Source organism: Emydura macquarii, unplaced genomic scaffold (assembly GCF_026122565.2).
Source record: "Emydura macquarii macquarii isolate MOO-44397 ecotype Brisbane River unplaced genomic scaffold, CSIRO-AGI_Emac_v2 contig_3517, whole genome shotgun sequence".
NCBI lineage: Eukaryota > Metazoa > Chordata > Testudines > Chelidae > Emydura > Emydura macquarii.
Window position 1 is genome coordinate 2,972,945 of NW_027133654.1, and position 24,318 is coordinate 2,997,262.

General features: G+C 36.4%; 1 protein-coding gene across 16 annotated transcripts in view; it reads right to left on the reverse strand.

Moving 5' to 3' along the window:
- The window catches only part of RYR2 (ryanodine receptor 2), a 646,139-nt gene that overhangs the window by 276,588 nt on the left and 345,233 nt on the right, over window positions 1–24,318 (reverse strand). For 10 of the 16 annotated variants that reach the window (XM_067535786.1, XM_067535788.1, XM_067535791.1 and 7 more), the window contains 5 exons: window positions 24,043–24,147; window positions 18,089–18,192; window positions 12,577–12,660; window positions 4,547–4,706; window positions 1,357–1,452 (listed from right to left, as the gene is read on the reverse strand). In XM_067535786.1, the coding sequence (XP_067391887.1) occupies window positions 1,357–1,452; window positions 4,547–4,706; window positions 12,577–12,660; window positions 18,089–18,192; window positions 24,043–24,147 (549 nt within the window). The remainder of the gene's footprint in view (window positions 1–1,356; window positions 1,453–4,546; window positions 4,707–12,576; window positions 12,661–18,088; window positions 18,193–24,042; window positions 24,148–24,318) is intronic. The other 6 variants (XM_067535799.1, XM_067535792.1, XM_067535798.1 and 3 more) reach the window with 2 other exon arrangements.

Here is a 24,318-nt window from a genome sequence, read left to right on the forward strand (position 1 = left end):
GATGAAGTGACCGCATTTGGGGTCATGACCCACAGGTTTGGGAACTGCTGTCTCAGGATGGATTGGAGAAGGGTCAGGCCATAGCCAGTATACCCATAAGCATGTGGCTCTACACTTTACGGGACATGGAGGGGGAGAGAGTAACAGATGTGGAAGCTATTGCAGTTGACCTAGGTATAGCTATACTACAATTAAAAACCCACGGCTGCCCTATGCCAGCTGACTCAGGCTCACGGGGCTCAGGCTAAGGGGCTGTTTAGCTGTATTGTAGATGTTCAGGCTCAGGCTGGAGCCTGGCCTCTAGGACCCTATGAGGGGATAGGGTCCCAGAGCTTGGGCTGAAGTCCAAACTGAAACATCTATACTGAAATTAAACAGCCCTGAGTCTGACACCAAGAGCTGCAAGACTGAGCCAGCTGACCCGAGCCAGCCACGGATGTCTAGCTGCAGTGGAGACACACAGAGTGTGTAAAGCTCATGGCTTTGCTACCCCATCCCAACTCCAGCAGAGAGAACCCAGTATTACAAACCCCAAGTGTTTGAAAATCATGAGCCAGTCCCCAAAAAAACATCAGACTGGCTTAAATATCATGAGATTTTAAAAATAATGTATTTTGAGTTCTTTTTGCCCTCTGACCTTTGAACTATTAGGATACACATTTTCCAGCTAATCTCTGCAATGATGAGGGCTAGAAACCTACTTCTTTTTTTTTTAAATGAAAACTGAAGATCTTCTATATTCACATGACTTCAGAGTCTAAGGCATTACAAAAAGCACCAAATATCGCAAGATTAGGGATAACTTTGCAAGAGTTTGCAACACTGTAAACTGCATTAATTCAGAAGGATTTATGGCTTGGAAGGTGGAAAACCTATATTTTTAAATCAGTTTGATCACATTTATGGTTTGAAGTTAGAGATATGGTGAAGTACTTAAAGACAACTGGGACAGATAATGAATTATAACATCTCTTAGGTCAAACACCATAGACAGATAGGGATAAAATGACTCATTGTACAGCCACCCCCAATTACTTTACTGAGTTTACCAGACAGATATTTGGTGCTGTTTGCCTGACCTATTCAGGTCTCATACAACTCCCTCAGTTCAGAGAAAATGACCAATCTGAGAGCAAGCATGTTCTCCCTTAAAGGGACACTGTCAAGTATTTTCATATTTTATATATATGTACATTTGTTTTTCACTTACCGTTGATATTCACTACCTTTCCATAAGATAAAAAAAATGTTTCCTAATTATTTTATCTTTTTCCATTTCATAAACACTCATTTGTGCCTCCTGCATTGTTTATGAAGCACAAGCTAATGTGGCTCTGCCTTATTTACAGTACTTACTTGTTTGTGATCAGTGTCAGCATTGATGTCAGCACAGTTCTGGGAACAGGATTTATTAGTTAACTTGTGCTCCCTCTGCTGGCTGGCTGGTTGGCTCTGCAGCAGCACAATAAAAATACTGTATACAGTCATACATAAACAGTGGCTATCATTTGTTAAAACTTTCCTTGTAAGCAGTCATGAAGTTAGGAGAAGATATGTAGAATCTGGAGGGCATTGCTCCCCAGATTATAATAATAAAAATGGGTTATATTTGGAACCTGAACTACTTGACAGTATCCCTTTAATTTGTAGCCATTTTAGAATCACAGAATTTTAGCAATTAGAGATAGAAAAGACCTACCCTGTCATTTAGTCCACCCCCAGCACAATTGCTCTTTATGATCTATTTTCCAATGATTTGTTCAATAGACTTTCAAATCTCTCCAAGCAATAGGGCTTCCCTCCCCGCCGCAGACTATTCCACAGAACTATTTAATCTCAATGTATATAGTATCATGTAGCATACCATCACATTATCTTATGCAGTACTGTAACATGTCACAGTAGCATGATGGGATAACAAAACATAGCCTAGGGTACAACCCAATATGAAAGCTAAGCAGAAGCATATATTAGCATAGATATCAGTTAGCAGCTGGTTATGTGATGTGTATGACAGAATTATATGAAAAGGTTTTGTTTTTGTTACAATGCAGAACAAAAACGATTTTTGAAACCTCAAAAGTTTATGTGAAATGAAATGTCATCATCCTACATCAGCTCTACTATTCAGGAATAACTGCCATACCATATCTATTCTTTACAAAGTAGGGCCTTCCATATCTACACACAGGCACACAAACAGAAACACACAGAAATGCTATACAAATGAATAATCTGAATAATACTGAGAAACACGCATTCCTGCTTTGCCTCTTTCTTCTTCTCCCCAATCCAACACATTAGCATTTAAGAAATTCTTAGCTGGCCTCACTTATCTGCCTTTATCACTAGACATGTCACTAACACAAAGAGTATATAATTTAGTTGAAAAGTTCATTGCAATAAGGTTGGCAAAATTAGTCAGTCATTCTATAGAAATTCAGATGTACGAAGTAAGATAATTGCTCTCAAAGACCTAAGGAACCTCAACCTTTACATCTAATTTACCCTAGATTATGGGTCTATATTTTGCTAATACATTATATTTTAAACCAGTGTGTTAATTAGCAAAGATAAACACATTTTTTATCTATTGTGTTCTTAATTGGTCCATTGTACATGCATTACTACATTTGATTTTAGGCATAGCAAACCTACCAATGATTCTACCAAAGCTATAAGAATACTCCCATTTTTCACTGATTTTAAATCCTCTCGATTTCGAGGCCCTGCATTGCAAACTTTTGGGTTCTGGCAGAATATGAAATTATGGGATGCAGACTGGAAATCACTGATTGCATTCTTTAATTTGCCAGAGATATTGCAGTTGAGCATTAAGAGGCAGTCCTTCATTCTAGGCAATGAATGCACTGCCTTCACAGAAATGACAAGTGAAGTTGTGGATAAAAAATAAATGTGTCCGCTTCTCCAACATGGCAGTGCAAGGAACTATTACTCCCATAGTCCACTAGGCCAACTCTCTATCAGAAACAAAGGTACTTTAAAATGTCTGTGTTAATATGCATCTGTGAATATTAAGTAAGGGTAAATTCAGCCCAATTGTACACAGTGGAGTTTCACCAATGCTGAATATGGCCCTGAATGTCTATACAAAGTATATGAGGGCCCATATTAAAAATATTCAAATGTAAACAAATACATTTGTTATTAACCTGCTTAGGCCCAAATATGTAAGATACGTTTATACAATGGCTTGCAAAGCCCCAAAATGAGAGTTATCTAATAAGATACACTGACTGAGGTACTGGAAATGATATGTGGCATATTTCTTCAACATAAACATAGTCTGTCAATTGTGATGAATGAAATGTAGTGATTCATTTAAAAAAACTGTAAAAACAGCAGGTTGTTTATTGATATGAGAGCACTGCACACAGCATTAGTTTCATTCTTGTATGTCAAACAAAATTCAAGATGTACTGAACTACACTGTATAACATGAATTCTTTACAAAACCAAAATGCAGATTTTGCAGGCAGAAAATGATTGTGTTTCTGAAAAGAAAAAAAGAAAAAAAGCTATTTTCATTTTGAAAATGACTTTTTTTCCCCAGAGCATATCTATGAAAACTCAAACTTTTTCTTGAGGGTGGATTTTTCTACAGTTTCACTGTGAAATGCTACTGTACATTCTTTGGCAAAAGTGAACATACCTATCCTAGTTTGAATTCACAAATAATCATTCAAGGGTAGGTGGAGTCCACTGGTCCACAATAGCAAACTGATACAGTAGGTTGTCTTGAAAAAGTTAATAGTTACCACAGAAGATTAAATTGTATACCAAGGGGATTTGTACGTTTATTTATCTTTGCACAGAACAGCTAGAGAACTTAAGTTTTGCTGCTAACAATACATCATACTTTATTTTTACTCACTTCTAACACACAGAGCAAAAACCCACCACCAGAACTGGCACTAAGTGAAACCCGGGTTGCTAGCCTCAGCAAAGGGGCATAAATACGTATGGGCCATGGAGAATGAATTACCCTCCCACCCTTAATGGTGGTCTCCTAGAGCAGAGATGATGCATATGGCAGGGTAATTAGTAGAAGTTTACACGGTTGCTACCTGGGCTTCACCTGTTCAGTGGACAAAGAGAAAAATTGAATCTCCAGGGTGAGGGCTACTTAAATTACTGTAAATCATTTCCTGAGGTATTCAGAGGATAGCATTTCAGAGGCACAGGGGATCCCAAGACTTAATCTGTATGCTTTAGACAACACACAAAGAAATATCACATCCCCTTCCCCTAGGTAGCTGTCCAGAGCATGCAAAGACACACCACAAATTTCATTATAGTTATATTAGAGATTACTTTACTTGTAGCGAGCAAGTCAAGTATTCCTGGCAAGCTTAGCTATAGGAATATATTTATTAACAATGTAAACACAGATACCAATCATTTGCCCTCTTGACAGAGAGGCTAAGATTCATTCAGCTGCTTCCTCTAACCCCATATCCCAAATTTCAATTGTACCATACCTCAATATGTGGCTGAACTTTCCAGTGCCCAAGTTTGCTCTTACCTGCTGGATACCATACGTCCAACCCTGCCGGATACGGTCCCTTGCCCACACATTATGAGCATTCTCTGCTAGTTTATCCACCATGGCTTCTTGAGAGGGGGTCAACTTGATGAAGCTCAGATCCATGGGAGCAGGCTTGTATCCACTTGACAACTGGTAACTGTCAAAAAATGTATAATTTGCGATTGGTCATTTAAAAAAAAAATTACCACATTTCACTGAGAAAACACTTACACAAAAAACTAATGCATCCACTGATTTAAAAAAATACAAATATAAATAATCCTGTTAAGAATCCAGGTTATCAGAATAAATGGAAATAATGAAAAGAAATTTAGCTTTGGTTTCTAGTTAACTATATCAAGAGTGAATGAAGAAGTCCATTTCATTAGGTAGTAACATGCATTATTGGGTGTGTAAGTGACTCAAAATTACCTACGAGCAAAAAAGCTTTAATATATATATATAGTTGCATTTCTTTACATGCTTAAAGCAGTACAGAGGTTAAAGCTGATATCTATCTAGGTGCTTTATGGTCCTCCTCAACACAGCATCTAAGTACCTCACAATTATGAATACATACATCCTGTGACCTAAATCCTGTGAGGTAGTGATGATTATTTTACAGATGAAGAACTCAGGTACAATGAAAATTAAGTGGCTTCCCCAAAGTGGAAATCTATAGCTAAGAATGGAACTAAACTCAGGATTCTTCTGGCCCACTGTAATAGCTTAGCCATTAAACTATCCTTCCAGCCCTCAACTTGAATAGGAAACACATAGCTAAAAGCCACAAGCAGAGCTTTGAAAATATAGGTAATATAATAAATCTTGAAGGGTTGTGTTATTTATCATTTTATTGTTTTTCCCATTAGCATTATTTCTATTCATTTCCCACTCCATCAATGTTTCCCTACATGGGGGAAGGATTCCAGTAGCTTGCAAAGAAATATTGTGTGGCCCATGTTCAAGAAACCAATTCTTGATGCTTACAATCTGGCTACCAACCTATCATCTTTAAAAAAAAGTCATTCAAAGCCTATGGTGGGCAATCTAAAAGTTTCTTGACATTTCTTTGACCCTGTTCAATTTGGCTATAGGGCTGGATGTGGGGGTAGATATTGTATTTGTTGTATTAGTTGATGATCTCCTCCTAACAATGATCAGTAAAGTCACAAATTGTTGAATAGACTATTTCACTGGACTTTAGTATCTATCTTGCAGACACGACAAATGATGTAGAAAATCATGAATGCTAAAAAAAAAACCCCAACAATTAATCTAAGCAAACTATGAAGACCTATTGCCAGTGGTATTAGGGAAAAAACCACATGTATTTCCCATAAAAGAAAAGGTAGAAGAAATTATTTGTCCCTATTACTTGCTCAAAGAAGTTTTGTGGTCAAAAAGAAGTTTGTGGTAGACTTGGTAAGAGAATCCAGAACTCTTAATTCTTAATCCTGTGTCTTACTCTTGTTTGGATCAAGGACAGCTATTACAGTCGATAGGGATAATTGGATGGTGGGTCCCTCTTGTAAACTGATATTACTTATTACATCTTTCTTAAAAGCCCTTAAATGTGATTTCTGATAGCAAAATATAACAGGCCTCTAGGCGAAAACAGTTATTATGGCATGTATTTAATTTGAACTCTACAGTAATCAGACCTTCAAAAGGCCAAAGAGACCACCACAATCTCTCTTTTAAACTTTAGTTCACTTCTGCTGATACAGCACAGAAATTGATTTTCAGTGACAGTTATTCCAGATTGTTTTTACTATGCCCCCTCTATCATAAAAATGCTTCAAAACATTAATAAAGCATTATGCAAATCAAATTTCTCTGTCAAGGACAGCTGTTCAGCATTTCAAGTATATATTCAATGCTATTAAAATAATGCTAGAAAGGACCCAAATTCTTTGATATGTCATATAAGTCTTAAATCAGGAACTAGAGCTGCTATGCCTATACATTACTTTGGTGTGTGAACTAGAGGTCTCCAGGACCAGGATCACAACAAAAAATTAAGGCATGCAGAGCTCTAAGTTGCAAAACCATCTGTGAGTAAAAGCAGATGCTTCTGGAGCAATCAGGTTACTAAGCTCCTAGGTATAGGGCTCTTCCTGCCTAATCCCCTAGCTGTCTCCATTAACCAGAGAGACAGGATACAACCAACAGATAAGGACTGGCACATATGCCTCATCTAGGGAATGTTTCTTGTCTTATTACGGTTTTGGTGGGGGGTTTTTCCAAGTGTCAGAAAGTTCCCGAAACTACTACTTCTACAAATTAATCATCATAAATAGTGATTTAGAGAAATGGGTAAAGAGAGATGGAATTACCTTCATGTTGAAAATAAAAATTCTTTTTCTTAGCATTTCTATTCTGTCATCTGAGCTGTTTTTGGAGAAATATGGTCATATGTTCTCAGGTGGTTTGACACTGGGTCTTCCATAATGGGAAAACATGTTGTCATTCTGTTCCCTCTAGTAAGAATTTCTATTTATCTAGACAAGATAGTTCTCCAGTTTTAGAACTGGTCAAAACATTTTTAACTGAACAGTTTTCCTTTGGAAAATGCTGTTTTTTGTAATTTAAACATTTCACAGGAATATATAGATTAAATTTTTGACAGAACAATTTTGAAACAATAATCTAAATTAGTATTTCATACCAACTTTCTGATTTCATTTTGTTTTCTGTATCACAAAAATTAATTATAACATCATCATATACCATAACATTTCAACAATATCAATGCACATCACTTCAATAACATCATGTTGATGTTTCCAAATCAAATTTTTTTGAAATTTTTGTTCCACAAAATATTTCAACTTTCCATCCCAATTTGGGATGCAAACAAAGGTTGCGATGTAAGAATTTCCCATAGGATGGAAATTCATTTTTGCAACCAACTCTATGTAGTTTAATGCAGTAACTGATTCACATGGCTTGTTTTATTCTGAACATATTACTTAATAGAGCAAAGAATTGTTTTTTCCCCAGTGGTAAGTGATCATAAAGTAATTTACTTGAAGATGCTGGATGCTTTCAAATGTGACTTTAAATAAGACAGTCTCCTAAGTGACTAAGTCACTTCTGAAAGTGAGACTTAGGCTTCTCAGTCAGTTTGGTGTTGCAATACTGAGCAGAGCAACACTTAAATACTTAAAAAAATCTGGGTCTGTCGCTCTTGAAAATGGAACTTGGGCACTTTTAAAATTTTCATCTACTATCTGAATTTGTTTTTTCTCTGTAAAGGGCAGCTGTTCAGCATTTCAAGTATATATTCAATACTATTAAAATAATGCTAGAAAGGACCCAAAGTCTTTGATATGTCATTTAAGTCTTAAATCAGGTCTGAATTCATGTACTCCATTGGCTAAATTCTGCCTCAAACGTGCATTCACAAATCACATGAACTCCAGTGGAAACAGCACAAATGCCATCAAGAGTAAAACTTGCCCAAGAGCTTACACAGAGTAAAATTTGTCCCTAAGTGCTCAGACATGTACTTACTCCTATTTTCTCTTCAATAACTTTGACTACATGTCATAATCAAAGTGGTCAAGGCTGATGGTAATAAATGTGCCTATGGGTACTTCCCATTGGTCAGACATACTACTTATATTTCTGGCCATAAAAGGGTGTCTTTCCACAATGAAGAAAACTGCATTTAATGTCAAATAACCCCAGAAATGATGTGCGTGCTTTCTGTATCTTTGCTACAAATACAACTGCCAAGCTTGAACAGTAAGGGTCTTTATTCTCAAGCCTATGTGCAATACTACCTTTACAGCTAGCTAGTTTACATAATGTAAGGCACATGCATCTTAGAATCAAAGTACTTAATAGGGATGGGTGAACCTAAGAGATTGAGGTTTTCAAAAACTAGTTTGAGTTCACAAAACATTTTTCCTTGCATTATTAGTACTTAACTTTATACGTAGCACAAGAGGTAGGAATGGTGAATAAAGACATAATTCCTTTCCTGAAGATTTTACAATCTGAACTGATTGTTACAGTCGGGATAATGGAGAAAGAACATGCAAGGGGAGGGAGAGAGAAAGGAATACACAAAAAAGGATGGAATTGCTTGGGCAGAACAGCATGCAACTTAGTTGTGCTACATTGCCTCCTAGTGATTATTTTTCATGCCTATGCCAATTCTTTTCTAATTGTTAAAGGGAATTAGAGAATTGCTGTTTGAATTATTATAGGAAAAGGTAGATTTTGAGGATGTGGAGGGTAAGGTTGTGTCATGTACAGGATCAGGAGGACATTCCTGGCATTGGAAGCGGCATTCTCTCTTCCCATCAGACTTTGCATCTTTGCCCTCCTTTATTTGTTTTCCAAAATATTTCCTTAATAGAACACAATCCCAATCACATTATGGGGTGAATTTTTTAACTCAACGTTCCAATGAACTCAATATTAATAAACTGAATGAGCATGTCACTACTGTTTAAGCTGTACATCTCCCGTTAATGCTATTTTACAAATAGACTCCTAAGCCCATATGCTAATAGCTATGTTGAAAATAATTTCTTGTTGAATTTATTGCCCATGATCTGTAGATGTTTTTCTAAACTGTGCTTGTAAATGTCATAAAACAATAGCTTGGAACGAAGATATTTTAAACTTTGCAACTATTTTAAGATGTATAAGCACTAATCTATTTTCCTTCTATCTTCCCTTTATGAGCCTCCTTCAATTTCGCTATAGTTAGCTAATGTTTTGTTTTTTCAGATACTCTTCCTCTGAGTTCCTGTTTGTCCTGGTTAAGTCCAGCATGATGTTGAAATATGAATTATAGAACCTTTTCAAAGCAGATGATTGTAATGGATACATCACACAAATCTGAACTAGTTTATAAGAGGCATAAATAGCATCAAGATGCTGGGTAAGTAAAAAATGCAAAATATCCTAAACAGTTTTCTAACTATACAAATACATTTTTAATAACTTATTAGCAACTCATATTTTCATACATATTTATGTAGTCTCAACAGTTAGCAAAATGGATTAATTTTGTTAAATTAATTAACTTTGTCTGGCAACTGTATCAATAATATTTAATCCCTGGCTTCTGTCAATCAATTTGCATTCATAAGCTCAATGTGTAGACCAACATTTAATTGTTCTAAGCACACATTCTTCTCAGCATGACTTACTACAGAGCATTTTAACACTCCTGTTTGGCGGAATCCCCAGTCAGATTTTATAAGAATATTTCTAGGTATTCAAAATACTCTAACTCATGAAGCATAAGTTTTTATTAGAAATCCAAGATCAAGTCCCTCTAAACAACTGACTTCTGAACTGTAGCCAAATCATGGTTCAGGATCCCTGTGTATATGTTAACAAAGTGAAAATCAACAGCATGTCCAAAATCTCTCTGATAAAGATGCTTAATTTTAAACCGTAAACTTGATGTATCCATTTCAAGCCTTTCAAACATTATTGGCAAGATAATGGACAAGGATCCTTTTTCAGTAAGGATGCTTGAAAAGATACAAAGGTTACTAATATACATTCTGATATTGGAAGCCGCTGCATTGTAGGTAGACCTCTGTATTCACAGGAAGAATTTTATAGGATTGGGGCCTTATAAAGCATATTATATACAGGTGTGCACACACATATTCATGCATGTCTGTGTGCACATGGATGTGTAACTTTTCATCGATGGATCTCAAATTTCTTTACAATGGTAGGTATCACACTCATTTTACAGTAACTTCAGTTCTTTAGGAGTACTTTCTCTGTAATTCACGCTTGAAGGGTACACCTACTTGACAATATAAAAACATGGCATCAAATCCCATGGCTCGTGAGGCTAGGGCTGTAGAGCTAAAAATAGCAATGTTTTTTCTTCTTTTTGTGTGAATGTGGAACATTTTGAGTGCCTAACAGCCCATAACAAGGGGCAATCCATTACAAGGTTTTGCAACTGATCACACTATTAACCTAATCTACAGATTCTGCAGCCTCTGAAATCATGGAAGTTGTGCATGTTGAATGGCTACAAGATGGAGCCCTACAATATCACATTTGCCAAACACTAAAGAAACCAATGTACCACTTGAAGGGCTAAATTGGGTTCTCATTTACACCTGTGGAAGACCACTCATTTCAGTGTAATTGCACTGAGGAAAGAATATGCTCATCTGTATTTTCTACCATAGAGGCTGTCCGTAAATGTAGGCACATATAAATTGATCCTTATTCAGTCAAGCCATCAAAATACATAATGACCTCTGCTCTCACTTTAACAGAAAAATCCTTATTGCTTAGTAGTAGTTCATAATGTTTTGGCAGAGTTTCAATGAATTTTACTAGTTGGTTCTTGAGTGTTGCAGCAGGTAAATTAAAATGATGGTCAGATTAATTAGAGATTCCTTCAGAAGGCCTAAAATAAGCCTGATCCAGAATGTTTTCCAGCCTAACAACAATATAGCGGGTTCCTAATCCTGAAGTCCTTGCTCTGTTCTCCATTACTCAGACACAACTATATCTTGATGTCAATAGGAATTTTGTCATGATAATATTATTTTACTATTAATTTTTTTAGACTATATTTTTTTAGTTTTTTTTCCTGCCCACATCTCAATTTAAAGGCTCATAATTCTGCCTGCAGTGCATTTGTTGGGACCTCAGTTTTTTTCAGAGGTGGTAAAGTTATGATCTCCAGTTCAATGGAATTCAAAAAGACTGAACATGATCATGGATAGGGCATAATTCTTGTATGATTTCCCGTTACTTAAATATTGTATATGCATTTTATTTAGTCTTAAATTCCCCTTTTTTTCAGAATGCCATTACTGAAGAAGTGTTCAGGGAAGTTTATTCCAATTCCTTATTTTTTCTTCACTTATTCTTGCAAAGAAACTAAATATCGGAGTCAGTAGGTAGTGACAGTCCAACAGTAATCATCATTTTGGGTTAGAAATGTATTATAAACCTTTATCTCCTTTAATTTTATTTTCTGGAGTCCAGAAAATAAGTATATAAAACATGGGCCCAACCATGCCATGTATGTTACACATGTTAATATTACAGAATATCATCCCATGACTTTCACTGGATCTTGTGCACCTAACTCCAGGGGTGCTTTTCAATATCTCGTACAGAGGCCAAGTCTACACTTACCTGAAAATTTGGCAGCAGTCGACAGGAATTACGCAAACTACGCAGAGTAGCTTGCGTAACTCCTGTCAACTTCATAACTTCCGTTGTGCGTGGTGTCTTCACTGCGCTGCACTGCGCTGATGGGAAATGTGTTCCCGTTGACGCAGTGCTATGCCACTTGAGAGGGTGGTTTTAGCGCATCGACTTCTGGATCGATTGAGCGGGTCTTCACTGACAGCTCAATTGATCCAGAAAGATCTATCTGATGGCAGCAAATTTGCCACCGTCGATGTGTAGATAGCCAGACTGACTACAATACAAACTCCATCTATAAAGCAGCCCAGAAACCACTGATCAATTGCAATCAAATACAATAAACTGTAAAAGTCAGTATGCATTACAACGTTTACTGTTTGTCTAAACATCAGATCTTAGTTATTCATAAGAAATTGTTTATATATATGTATATATGTATGAATGTGAGAGGATTTTGAAAGCACCTAAGGAGTTAGGAGCACAAGACCCAGTGGAAGTCATAGGATGATACTGTGTAATATGAACATGCATGACGTACATTCCATGGAATGGTATATGCTTGGGCCCATGTTTTATTCACATTTTTTTGGACACCAGATACAAAATTAAAGGAGATGAAGGAGAATTGTAATACATTTCCAATCCAAAAAACTGAAGATTACAGTTGGAATGTCACTACATTCCTTACTCCTCTGGGATACATCTAGCTTTTGGTTTGTTGTTGTTTGTTTATTTATTTATTTATTTATTTTTTTTACCAGACATACAAACACACATACACAAACACTAAGATTTACTCTCCTCAACTCATGTTCCCTCAATAAAACAATAAAAAAGGATTCATTTGAATTTTGACTTACTTCTTAGGAAGTTTCAGTTTTTTCACTTTTTCTTCAGCATATTCATCAGCAATTCCAACATGACAACCTAATGCCAACAGGGTTCTGGAAGGCAAAACCAGTGATAAACTGTCATTTTTATATATTGGTTTCTGTTCTCAGATATACAGAACAGTACCTCAATGTCAAATTAGACCTACAAGAACTACAACATAACATTCCTTCTTTATGTAAAGATCCTTACCAAACTTCTTTTTGGGTATTTGTTACACACTTCTTGATACTGCTGGAAAAATTTGTAAGGATACTTCTAACTAGCCTATTTAAAATGTTAGATCAGACTTGTTATTAGAATGGAGGTTTCATAAGGGGTAAAAGTTTCTGATTCATCAGACTAAGATAGTTGAGTGAAAGACACCTCCCCACAAAAAAATCTTTATTAAAAGTAAAAGAAATTATATTGATCAAATACATTTCTATATCCATACACAATCCACAGAATGCTCCTCAGGGTAAGCAAAGCAGAAACTAAATACTCTCTTTTGAGTTACATACAATATAGATATAATATGCACAGTTGTAAGTTGATTCTGAATGGATCAGTATTGCCTTCTCAATTTTTCCAGCATACCATCTAAAAATTCATGACTATGAACTGTCATTCTTTTTGCATTTCCTGATGTCTTTAGACAATTAGCAACTCTTATTTCCCCCCAACTCAGGATCAAGGACTCCATGCAACACAGACTTCACTTCCAAAAAAGAAGACGACAGGTGGTTTCCTCTAGGTTGTGTCAATACCGCTCCTTTGATAGGCCACAGAACTTGGTGGAAGGATGAAACAAGGCATTCCTTTCCCCTTAGAGACTGACCATACTACCTCTGCAGTGATCTCAGACTCTAGCCAATCCAAAGAGCACACTGATACTCTTTATTCATTCTTTCTTTCTTAAGAGCTACTTCCATCTTGGTTTAAAAAAAAAAAGACAGTTGGCACCCTTACCAGTTCAAAGGATTAAATACTAGCAGGAGTCAAAGATCAGAAATTCTAGGAAGGTACATTCAGTTTATTTCTCTATAAAATGTTTGCTTTTTAAATGCTATTGTTTTGAAACAATTCATTACACCGTTTTTAGTATAGAACCTGATAAACTTCTGAAGGGTATGTTATATATCATACACCAGTTTTTCTCAGCCAATAAGTTGCAACCTCTAAGGCAATCACAAAAGGAAACTGGAGTGGTCATAAGACACTGAAAATTTTAGAAGTCTAAAGAAAGGAAAATCTCACTACTCACCCTACCTTCTACACACCTTTATTCTTCAAGATCAAATATTCACTATCAATCTCTCAAAATCAACACACAAGTAAATTATAGAAACTTGTCACTGATACTTTTTACTCTTACTTTTATACTAAATTTAAAGGAGTCTTGAAAATTTGTTAGTCGAATAAGGGGTCACCAACCTGAAAAAATTGGGCAAAATGGGCGATGACCATTTTATCTGATGTAATCTAACATCTACTAAAGCATTTTACAGCCCTATATCTGAACAGACATGTTATTCAAATACAGGGGCTTACAAATGACCATATGTTCACTTATGAGGGTATTAGATCTTTGTTTCAATTTGCCAAAATTTGTGCTTACGTTTTCTTTCCTTTTTTTCTTGTGGTTGTTATTGTTAGCCCATAGCTATCAAATGAGGAAAGACGAACAAGTTTATGATAGACTGGTTGACTGTTGTGGTACATTATAATATGCTGTAAAAGTTCAGATAGGTCTGAGAGCAGGATCTTCTCCCTTTTAAGTACTGACAATTTACAAGTGGGATCATTGCTCTCAGTCAACATCTTTTTTAGGCTGAGTTGTTCATTTCTAAGATGATGAAAGGAGAAACATCAAAAAATGTCACCTGTCTTCTTTAAAATGTGATTCTTTTGCAGAGACTTCAGATATTTTATTTGGCAATCAGACTTATCTGTGCTAGAAAATATTTTAGTTGATATTAGAGGGATAGAATGTCAGGGATAAAAGTTGCTAGTTAATAAGATGCCTGGACATGTTTTATTTCTGTTAAAACTACAGAAGGTGTGTAAGTCATCAAGTTTGGACCCAGATCAGAACTTTTCCCCAAATCTGAGGATATTTGTATCCATAACTTTGGTCTGATTCTAGATGTACCATTCTTACTGGATTTCACTTTCTGGTGCATATACAATTCCATATTTATTTCTCCTTGCAGATGAATCATATGCTTCAACTGATTAAATATTTTTTCACTGCATATAAAATGAACAGTATTGTAATGGAGTTTATACTGGTTACTTTTAAATAGGAAATCATGTTTGTTGATCTATTTTTTTAAAATCACACAGAGTCACAAATTCTTTCTGCATTTATCTCTAAAAACAAGTATCAAAAAGAAAAAATAAGCTTTGAAATAGAACTAATTAACACTATTTTCAATTGTCAATGCACAATATAAGACAAGATGATGAACCAAATTATTCATCACTGACCCTTAGAAAACAGAAATTTAATCCAGGACAAGTGGCTCAATCTTCTACATTGCCTCAATTTTGCATATGCAAAAATACTCGGACATTGCAAAGATAACTCTGATAGCTGAAGATTTACTTGTCAATCACTAATACAGTATTTCATAGAGAATGTGTAAATATATATGTTAGACAAGAGGCTCAATCCTTTGATCACATACCCTGGACAGGAGAAAGTGAAGATTAGACATTAAGACTCAGATTCTCCATTTCACTAAGGCCACCAGCTGGAGATTCCCAGTGGAGAATGTCTCATGTTGGGAGAATCTGCTTTCTTAGAGCTAGCAGATGCAGTGTACCTGCTTCTTATGCCAGCTCTCTCAACTAATACCAATGTAAGGGGAGAAGGTGGTGTGTTGTGGGAAGGTGGTGGCTTGGGGAAGTTGAGCTCTGCTATACCCAATCCTCCCCAGTGTAAGATAACTTACACAAGCGGAGTTAATTAGAGCAGTAAATTCCTGCTCCGGACCCTCTAGCACTGAATCAGGGAGCCATAAATGGAGAAGGGGGGAATTGGGGCCTTGTGTTAGACCATAATTACCCTTAAAGTTTACTATTCAAATAGACCGACTGAAATCACTCAGACCTCTTACAGACTTAGGTGCTATGGCATGGAATCCAAGAAAACATATTTTAATATTGTAGCATTTTCAGTGACAACTCATTCTTGAATCTTGACATTTTATATTTCATATTATTTTTATACTTCATATTTGTGCAGATGCACCATAATACTATCAAATATACTGAAATAACAGCATAATGAAAGGAAAAGATGTGGCAGGTGATCTGATTCAAAACTTCCTTGGTTTCTGCTTCTCTGATCTAGTAGGGCTGGCAGAAAACTGTCAGCAAACTAACACAAAAATTAATTAAAGTGCGGAGCTATTCCTCAAACCTTGAGACAGCTGTTTCAAGTTCTGAACACTTTGGCGCACAATGAGAAGAATATGACGTTGTGTAAAGGATTATAAAAGATTTTTTTTTTAAAAAAAGGATATTTCCTTTCCCTTTTTTTAATTGACTACTACCAGATTTAAAAACTTGGTTAGAGGACTATTCAAGCTACACTGAAAGTATCTTCAGATTCAAATCACTACAGGGGGCATTAAACAAGTGGATTAATGCACTGTTCTTCCACCTATGCAGACTAGCAGAAATGAAATGAGTCTGACACTCTCAATCTAGTCCCTAGTGGATAAATGTCTACATGACAAAGCCACCATGACAGAACACAATGAACACTGTGTGCTTAAGAAAGATCAAGTATTAGAAAAGTAAGACTATTGCAGGACAGTAATCAAATGCATTACTGAAGCTGGGGGCAGCTGAGGAGAGGGGGTGACTGCTACATAGTAAACCTCCATTCACTTAACTAGCAGATTATATATATTATGAGTAATAAAAAATATTACAATAAAAACAAAACTAATTTCATATTACACGTAACAAAATGACTTCTGTTTTTCTCAGGGTCAGATTACAAGGCTATGAGGACCTGGGACTGTAAAAATGTCAGGACCACCTAAAAGCAATGACGAGTATTCAATGGGACATTATTATTTACATTAAATGTTATGAGAGACTGTGGCTTCCTACATTTTACAGAATTGTGTCCTGGTTCTATAAATCCAGCAATTAATCTGGCCCCGAGACTGTAGGCATCATCTTCTGTAGTTTCACAAACTGGACAGAGAGATTGTTTTGGAAATCAAAAAGGACAGTGATGTGCTGATTGAGGCTCCCAAGAGCTGTTTTTGAAATTCTGCCATCGAGCTAAACAGAAAGATGGGCTGATTTCCCTGCATTGATAGAGTTCACCTTATATGTAGATGCAGCCAAATCATTCTTGCCAGAAACTGTTTATCACCAGCGCTCATAGAAATGTTTCTGAAGAGCAATTTTTTTTTTTTACCACTGGAATGGACCAGACTGAACGAAATATCAGGTATTTCCAAAAAATGTCCTGGGGTGGATGCCCCCTAAAACTTCTTTTTACCTACAGTCCATGAGTATACACCGAGTTATACCCTCAATGTACACAGAATATTGTTCTTAGACGAAAGTAGAAACATTTTCAGCAAAGTGCCACTTAAAATGTATGTTGATTCTGCAGCGTTGCCTCTTTTCTAAATTAAGGTTACAAAAAAGGCTATATGTTTAAACAGGAACACAAATTAATAGACTGCAGAGAAGAGTGATAAGGGAAACACACACACGTTCTCATCATGGGGTTTTATCACAGGTGAAGAGAGAATTTTGATGGAAGCCTCTTATTAATATATTGGCAGCACAACATTGCTGATGGAGGATGAAAAATAGAAACGAGCTGAAATATTCTACCATTCCAAATTGGGGAGGCTCTGCAAAATTTACACATGCATGCGCTCATCAGCAGATAAGAATGTGGTGGCAACAGTCCAGGTGAAGATCTCTGAACTAAGTCTTATTCAGCTTTTCATGACCAAAAAGCATTGCTGTTTATTGCAAAACTGTGCCTAATGAATGAGAACTAAACAAAGTTAAATATAAAGGGTTCCTCCTCGTTCTGTGAGGTATACTTTGGACCCACGCCCCCTTTGCAGGGGAAAAATGGCTCTCCTTGTCCTTTCATCATTATCAAATGTCTTTGTATTGATGTGATAATCTCAAACATACCAAAGCAGCCAGTGATAGTCAGTATTAATACAAAATTGATCTAAGGCAGGGAGATAATTATTGTTATAATACCTTGGAGAGTTTAAAACTCCCTGAAGACTGAGAAACGGACTTTCAGAAACACAATTTGTTTAACTAGTAGGGTTCTTTCCAGTCTCAAGTCAATTATTATCAAGACACCATAGTTTGTCATTTCTGTGTTACCACCCTACACATCAACAAACTTCACAGGTTGGATTACAATTTCTGAAACCACAGCTGCTTAGTTGCATGAAAAGACTTGCTTTAAGCCCGTTGATTGTAGAAACTTACTTCAGTGTCTCAAGTGACATTTGTAAATTATAATTTCGTTCCTGCTCTGGCAACTTTGAAAACTCTACCAAGCACGGGTGTTGTCTTTTGTTGTCATCTCTAACCTGCAAGACAATAAGGGAGTGAGTTTAAATGTGCCTTAAAAACTGTAGTAATTATTTAAAACAAAGAACCTCAAAACTTAGGGCTGATTGTCAGAGTATTTCTTTGATCCAAAAATAGCCCGGTTCTCACAGAGTAAAACATTACTCAGTTCAAGTAAGATTGGCAGAATTCAGCTATCAGTAAATAAGAAAAATCCAAAATGTAATACATTTTAAACACAAGCATCAGTACATATTATTCAGTAGTTCACAACTGATACACACTGAGACAAACATGTTGAGATTGTTTTAAAAATATTATTCAAAGGTAATCAAGATCTTGAGGATTGCATAGTACTCAGCATAATTGGACAGACTGCACCAGAAGAAGTCAGTTAAAATATCATTTAGGGACTGCCTGTTCCCATTTTCAGGGTACTGTGTGCAAATTTGTGTATGGGACTTGTATGGCCCAGCTGACATGCATAATACTGAAAAATTATTGCACACAAGCAAGGATATTCATTTAAGGCTAAACCTCCCTTTCTCTTAATTCAGTCAATTTGTGTTTCATAAATTGATTAAAAGATGGCTAGCAGCATATCAGCAGACAGAAATTGTACAACAGCCATATAAGATTGGCATAAATAATGTATTTGTATTAATGTGAGATTGAGTCATTTGCAAAAACTCTTCATTTCATCCAGTCATAGCTTTGGCAAAAATATTCCTTTCAGGCAGAAACTTTCCATTCTTAGCTTCATTCTGACATCGGCCTCAATCAGGGAGTGGGGCCTAAGAGTTAGAACAGTAGACAGGATGACAGATGTCCTGGGTATTTCCAGCTTTGCAATTGACTGGGAAAGTAATAACCACTGCCTCTGAGTTACCTCACCCATAAAAAGAATATACTACTTACCCTGCTTCATAAGGGTGTTTCAAGGCTTGATTAATTAAAGTTTGCTTTGTACTTATTAGATAAAAGGTGCTGTGTAAGTGAAAAGTATGATAATTGTTGAACTGAAAGTACTTAAAAAAACCCAAATTAGTTCAAACATATTTCAATTCAGATCTAGAATGTAGGGGGAATATTGATGCATATTTTTTCTTTGGCACTCACATAAGTTTGTTGTTGAAATTTAAATGAAATTTGCTTATTGAGAGATGCCAGTCTTTGAAAACGACATAGTAAGCTTGAGAATTTAGATCACCAACTCTGCAGAAAAATCCATGGGGAGGAGCTCTGGGAGAGAAAATCCCTGAACTTTTCCCTTTGGGAATTGAGGATTGTTACCTCACCTCTCTGCTTCCCCTGCACCTGCCAGAAAAAACTGTGATACCTACCCATAACCCCAATAGATTCTTGGGAGGGCCAGGGGGCTTTCATTCTAAGGCACTGTGCCCTTGCACCAATTCAACTATCTTTGGATCCCTGATAGCATGGCTTCATTGAATCCACGTTACCAGACTCCTTTGGCTGCAGCCATCTCTGGGACCTTTGGATAATACTGATGTAACCCTTTACCACGATTCACTTGTGTAGGGCTGAAGGAGATGGACAATGTGCATCCTTCTGACTCCATCCCAAACTATTCATTCCTTGGTAGTTTCTGTAGGATCTGGGAGAAGGGTGGTGCCTCAGAGGGAGATAGCCAAGTGCTTCGTTTGATCTGGAAGTTGGGGGATTCACATGCAGAAGATCCCTTCTATGTGCAGATACAGGAAGCACAATCTGGCCCTTAATAACTTTCTTTTGTTTGGTCATTCAATTTTCAGACTCCCAGAAGGAGCATCTTGATTAACATTTTCCAGTTGGTTATGTTAAGTTTTGTTAAATGGCTATAGGCAAACCAGGTTCGGGAAACTGACATGGCCAGTGGTTCCTCAAATGATACAACTCAACTAGTCAAAAGCTGAACAGAGGTGTGTAATAAGACACAGCTATCCCTACAGTCTGGCAGCTGCAGTAGCCGCCACACAGTGGCTCTGCCACTGCTCTACACACCCGCTTTAGGTTGAGAAGTAGGAGCATCCCTTTATCTCAGAATAGGTCCTCGTATCAAGCCAGTTCACCCAGGTCTTTTTGGCAGAGAATGAAAATTTAGCCCTCAGTTATGAAGGAGCTTTGTTAAATAACAAAAGAATGTCAGTATGTGATATTTTATCCAGTAAGAAATCCTTCATATTGTTTTAATACACATTTTTCATTTACAATTTTTCCCTTCAAGGGATGAGAAAATGCAGTGAAGAGATTACTGTGACATTTATAATATTTTGTATGTTTACAAAGTCAAAACAGTACTTAGACTGCCTTAAGTATATAGGGGCCTTGTCTCTTAGGGGTGTATTCTGCTCCCCTGATACCAATGGCACAATTACCACTCACTTCCATGGGAGCACGATCAGACCATTTATTTCTTTGTGCCTCCGAATTACTTTAAATCTGTAAAATTAGGATAGTAATTTTAGCCCTCATGGGGCTGTTGTGAAGATAACTTCATTAATGATTTTAAAGCATTCAAATATTTTTGCTGCAAAGCAAAGTATTACAGTGGTTGCTATTAAAAACCAACCTTAAGTAAAAAAAAAAATCCAGTTTAAAGAACATATTAAAGTTATAATAGGTGTTTGTTTGTTTGCTTGTTCGTTTGTTCTAAAGAAAGAAAGAAAGAAAGAAAGAAAAGAAAGGGGCCCTCAGTGAAGTGCTAACAGCACACCAGATGCAATCAGTTCCCAACTCTTAACCTGATCTGCTCTTCTAAAATGCTGAATCTGCAGCAGCAGTTAAAAATAAGAAAGTCTGTAACAGATGTGTGGGTATGAAGCTGTTGCCAAATAATTTTCTGGACCTCAGAAAATGTCATCTACTATACTTAAATTGATTGCCTGGCCCAGCACGTTGCATCAAATCAGGGAGCTTTTCCCTTGAATTTTTATTTAAGTTTCTTAAAATGAAAAATGCAGAAACATCATGATAAGAAGTCCAAATGCAGAATCAAATACTATAGTTTTGTTGGGGTTTTTTTAATGTGTGTGTTCTTTAGCAGATGTGGTACTGCTGACAAGAAATTTGTTCTCTCATCAGTCTCTTATATACAGTAAATATTGGATATCAGCTCACTACCTCCTATGTATCAATAAATGAACTGGCTGCCATTTGCCGTGGTATGTACTTACCATAGCTTTTTCACATCCTCCACAACACCCTCACAATATCTTTATTCCTTATTTCTGACTGATTTCTTTTCATTTTTCTGTCAAACTCTGTGATAATGGTTATCAAGTTGAACTGAATACAACATGTTATTTATTGGTTTTTAACATACACAGAATCTACAGGGAATATTTCTCCAGGTTAGATGGATTACATAATGTTCTTTGGTCAGACATTGCAAAGATTTACCCTCATCCTCATGGAGAAAAGCCATTGGGAATTGATTAGTAATGTTTGAGATGGAGACCACTGAGACAAGAAATAGGGTTCTTTTTAATGCACACTGAAAGCTTTCGTTTTCTGAATTTGCTCAAGGTATATAGCAATCTATATGGGAAAAGGACTCAGTACAGGCTCTACTGGGAATCCATGCTTCAATCATGAATTGAATTGACTTAGTCATGGACCACAGCTTCTTCCCCCCCACACCTTGGATTTACAATAATATTTTGATTTTACTTCAAGCTTCTTCTGTTCTACAAACTATATATATTATTTGCTTGTAAGATTGCATATTCAAAATAGTTTTGTAGGTTGCATGTATTTTTTCTTATTTAAAATAGCATAAAATATTTATATTTTGAATGTGTTGCATATCGGGATAGACATTGTAGATGTTATCAGTTATGAATGTTGCCTCCTGTATAAAAGTAATTTTAATATTTAGTGCCTCTTGTTTCCTGCCTGATATAAAACTCTTATTATAGAAATGTAAGTTGTAGATCAAACTGGCTACCAACTTTCCTCAAACATGCCTTGTTTAACTTAACACCCAATAAACACAAAATATAGTAATGGCAGTGCATGAAACACTGGAAGTGAGTATTTAGAGAATACTGGCTTCTGTACATATCTGTTAGGTTTGGGTGGAAGCATATCCAGACGAAACTGGCTTTTAGAAGTGGATGTAAAGTGTAACACATGACACACGTCTAGAACAACAACAGATTTCCTTTGCTTTATTTGGGAAGACACTTTTTTTTTTTTTTTTTTTTTTTTTTTTTTTTTGGTCAAAACTCCCAGAGAAATCCAGGGACATGAGACCCTGAGCTAACAAGCTAAGAGATCGAGATTCTCTCTGGACACTAGCTAAGAGCTAGAGCTTGCTTATGGATGGATATACAGACCTTTGGGGCTGAGAAGTGGGAGACACTAAAAAGACTGACTATTTTGTAAAATGTTCTCTGTTCTCTAACAATAATCTATAACTAAAATGTGGACCCTTTTAAGAGTAGTTTTCATAGAGACCTGCCAGCTTAGTTTTGTTTTTCTTAACCAGCTTTCATTTTATGCTCTTCTCTCTACTTTTCATACTGTGGCAACACAGTCTACCATTTAGAATACCTGGAATTGTACGTGTCAACTTAAGTTAGGAAAATCACAGGTGGCAAACCAAGATGATCAAGAACTCAAACTTAAATGGGCTGAGCCATCAGTACCTTGTGTACCTAGTCCAGGGCTAAGAGAGTAGTGATTCCACTCCACAAAGTGTCAGAGAGGGTCCGCAGCATGGGACTGCAGACATATGGAGAACCAAACAACCTGAAAGGCACAAGCTCTTTTTACATTATGAAATTAAGCTTGGCCTTCATCTTTGCTTAATTTAACTTATCTTATATAAATGCTTAAATCAAAATATTGCTCCAGACTGTGACTAGTTTTTTTACCTTAAAAAAATGACACACTAAGAATAGCTATAGATTTCTTCACAGCTGGCATGATTATCTTACAGCTAACAAATGTTTTCAATGTTGACTCAGTGGCTTTTTTATTTGTTTGTTTGATTTGATGATGAGGGCAGCAGAAAAACAAAAACAAAAAGCCTATTGAACAATTCCCTTATAATCAAATCTCTCTCTCAAAATAGTTGCTCTACCAGACAAAGTATATATACCCAACTACTTCAAATTTACCATCACTTACTTCCCCAAAGGATCAAAATCTCTCTATAATGAGCATTTCTTCCCAATAGTGGCTCTGCGTAATAACTACCATTCATGTTCCAAATAACTAGCCCATGAATACATTTATTTTACAATTGCCTTTAAAATACCTAATAAATATTATAGTGTTGTTTTTCTTTAGATGAAGGTGGAAGCCAGATGCTCGCCTCTGCTGTGCACCATGGAAAGCAGCAAAGGAGCTCAGCCAGAAGCACAAAGAGCATATAACTCACATAAGGGGCTGAGGGACAGTTGGAGACTTCATGGCAATTCTCCCTCCTTGAAAACCCACAGTCTAACACACTACAGCCTTCCTCCCACCAATGTAAGTGCCCTACTACACCTACATAAAAACTCCACAAGAGGCATAATGCTTAAATGCAAGGTGAAAAAAAAAAGAGCCAGCTATGTCGTTTCTACAACAGCCTGGGAATCCACACAAAGCCAGTTAGACTAACTTTAAAACTCACCACAAAGCAGACTTAATGGATGCCAGGATTTGGTCCAAAATCTTTTTTTTTTTTTGGCTATGTAAATACTGTTGTTTTTCAACTATTGCAGGAGGTGGGGAGGTCTAAAAATCTACCCCATTTTAGCTATAGAGGAAATCCAGTACTATCAGAATGGTGTCACCACACTGTACAATAAGATGGATATAATTTTGCTATTTAAAGAGAGTAATTAACAGAATGTGAAATTTAAAAAGGTACTTACTGGGCCATACTGCCAGCCAAGTTCAATTTTATTCATAACCCAGAGTTCATGGATGTTTTCCGCTAATTTTTCTCTAATTCTTTCCAGGTGAGGCGGCAATACAATCTAAAGACAGAAAAGAGAGAGACTATTATAAATAAATTGGATAACTGCAATCCAGTTACTGTTCTCTCAAAATCAACATCATTAGTGTAAATAGAATAAATTAGAGATGTGTCAAGCCAACCATAATGAAGTTCATATGTTTTTCAAGTACTCTTTTGACAGATATGCTGC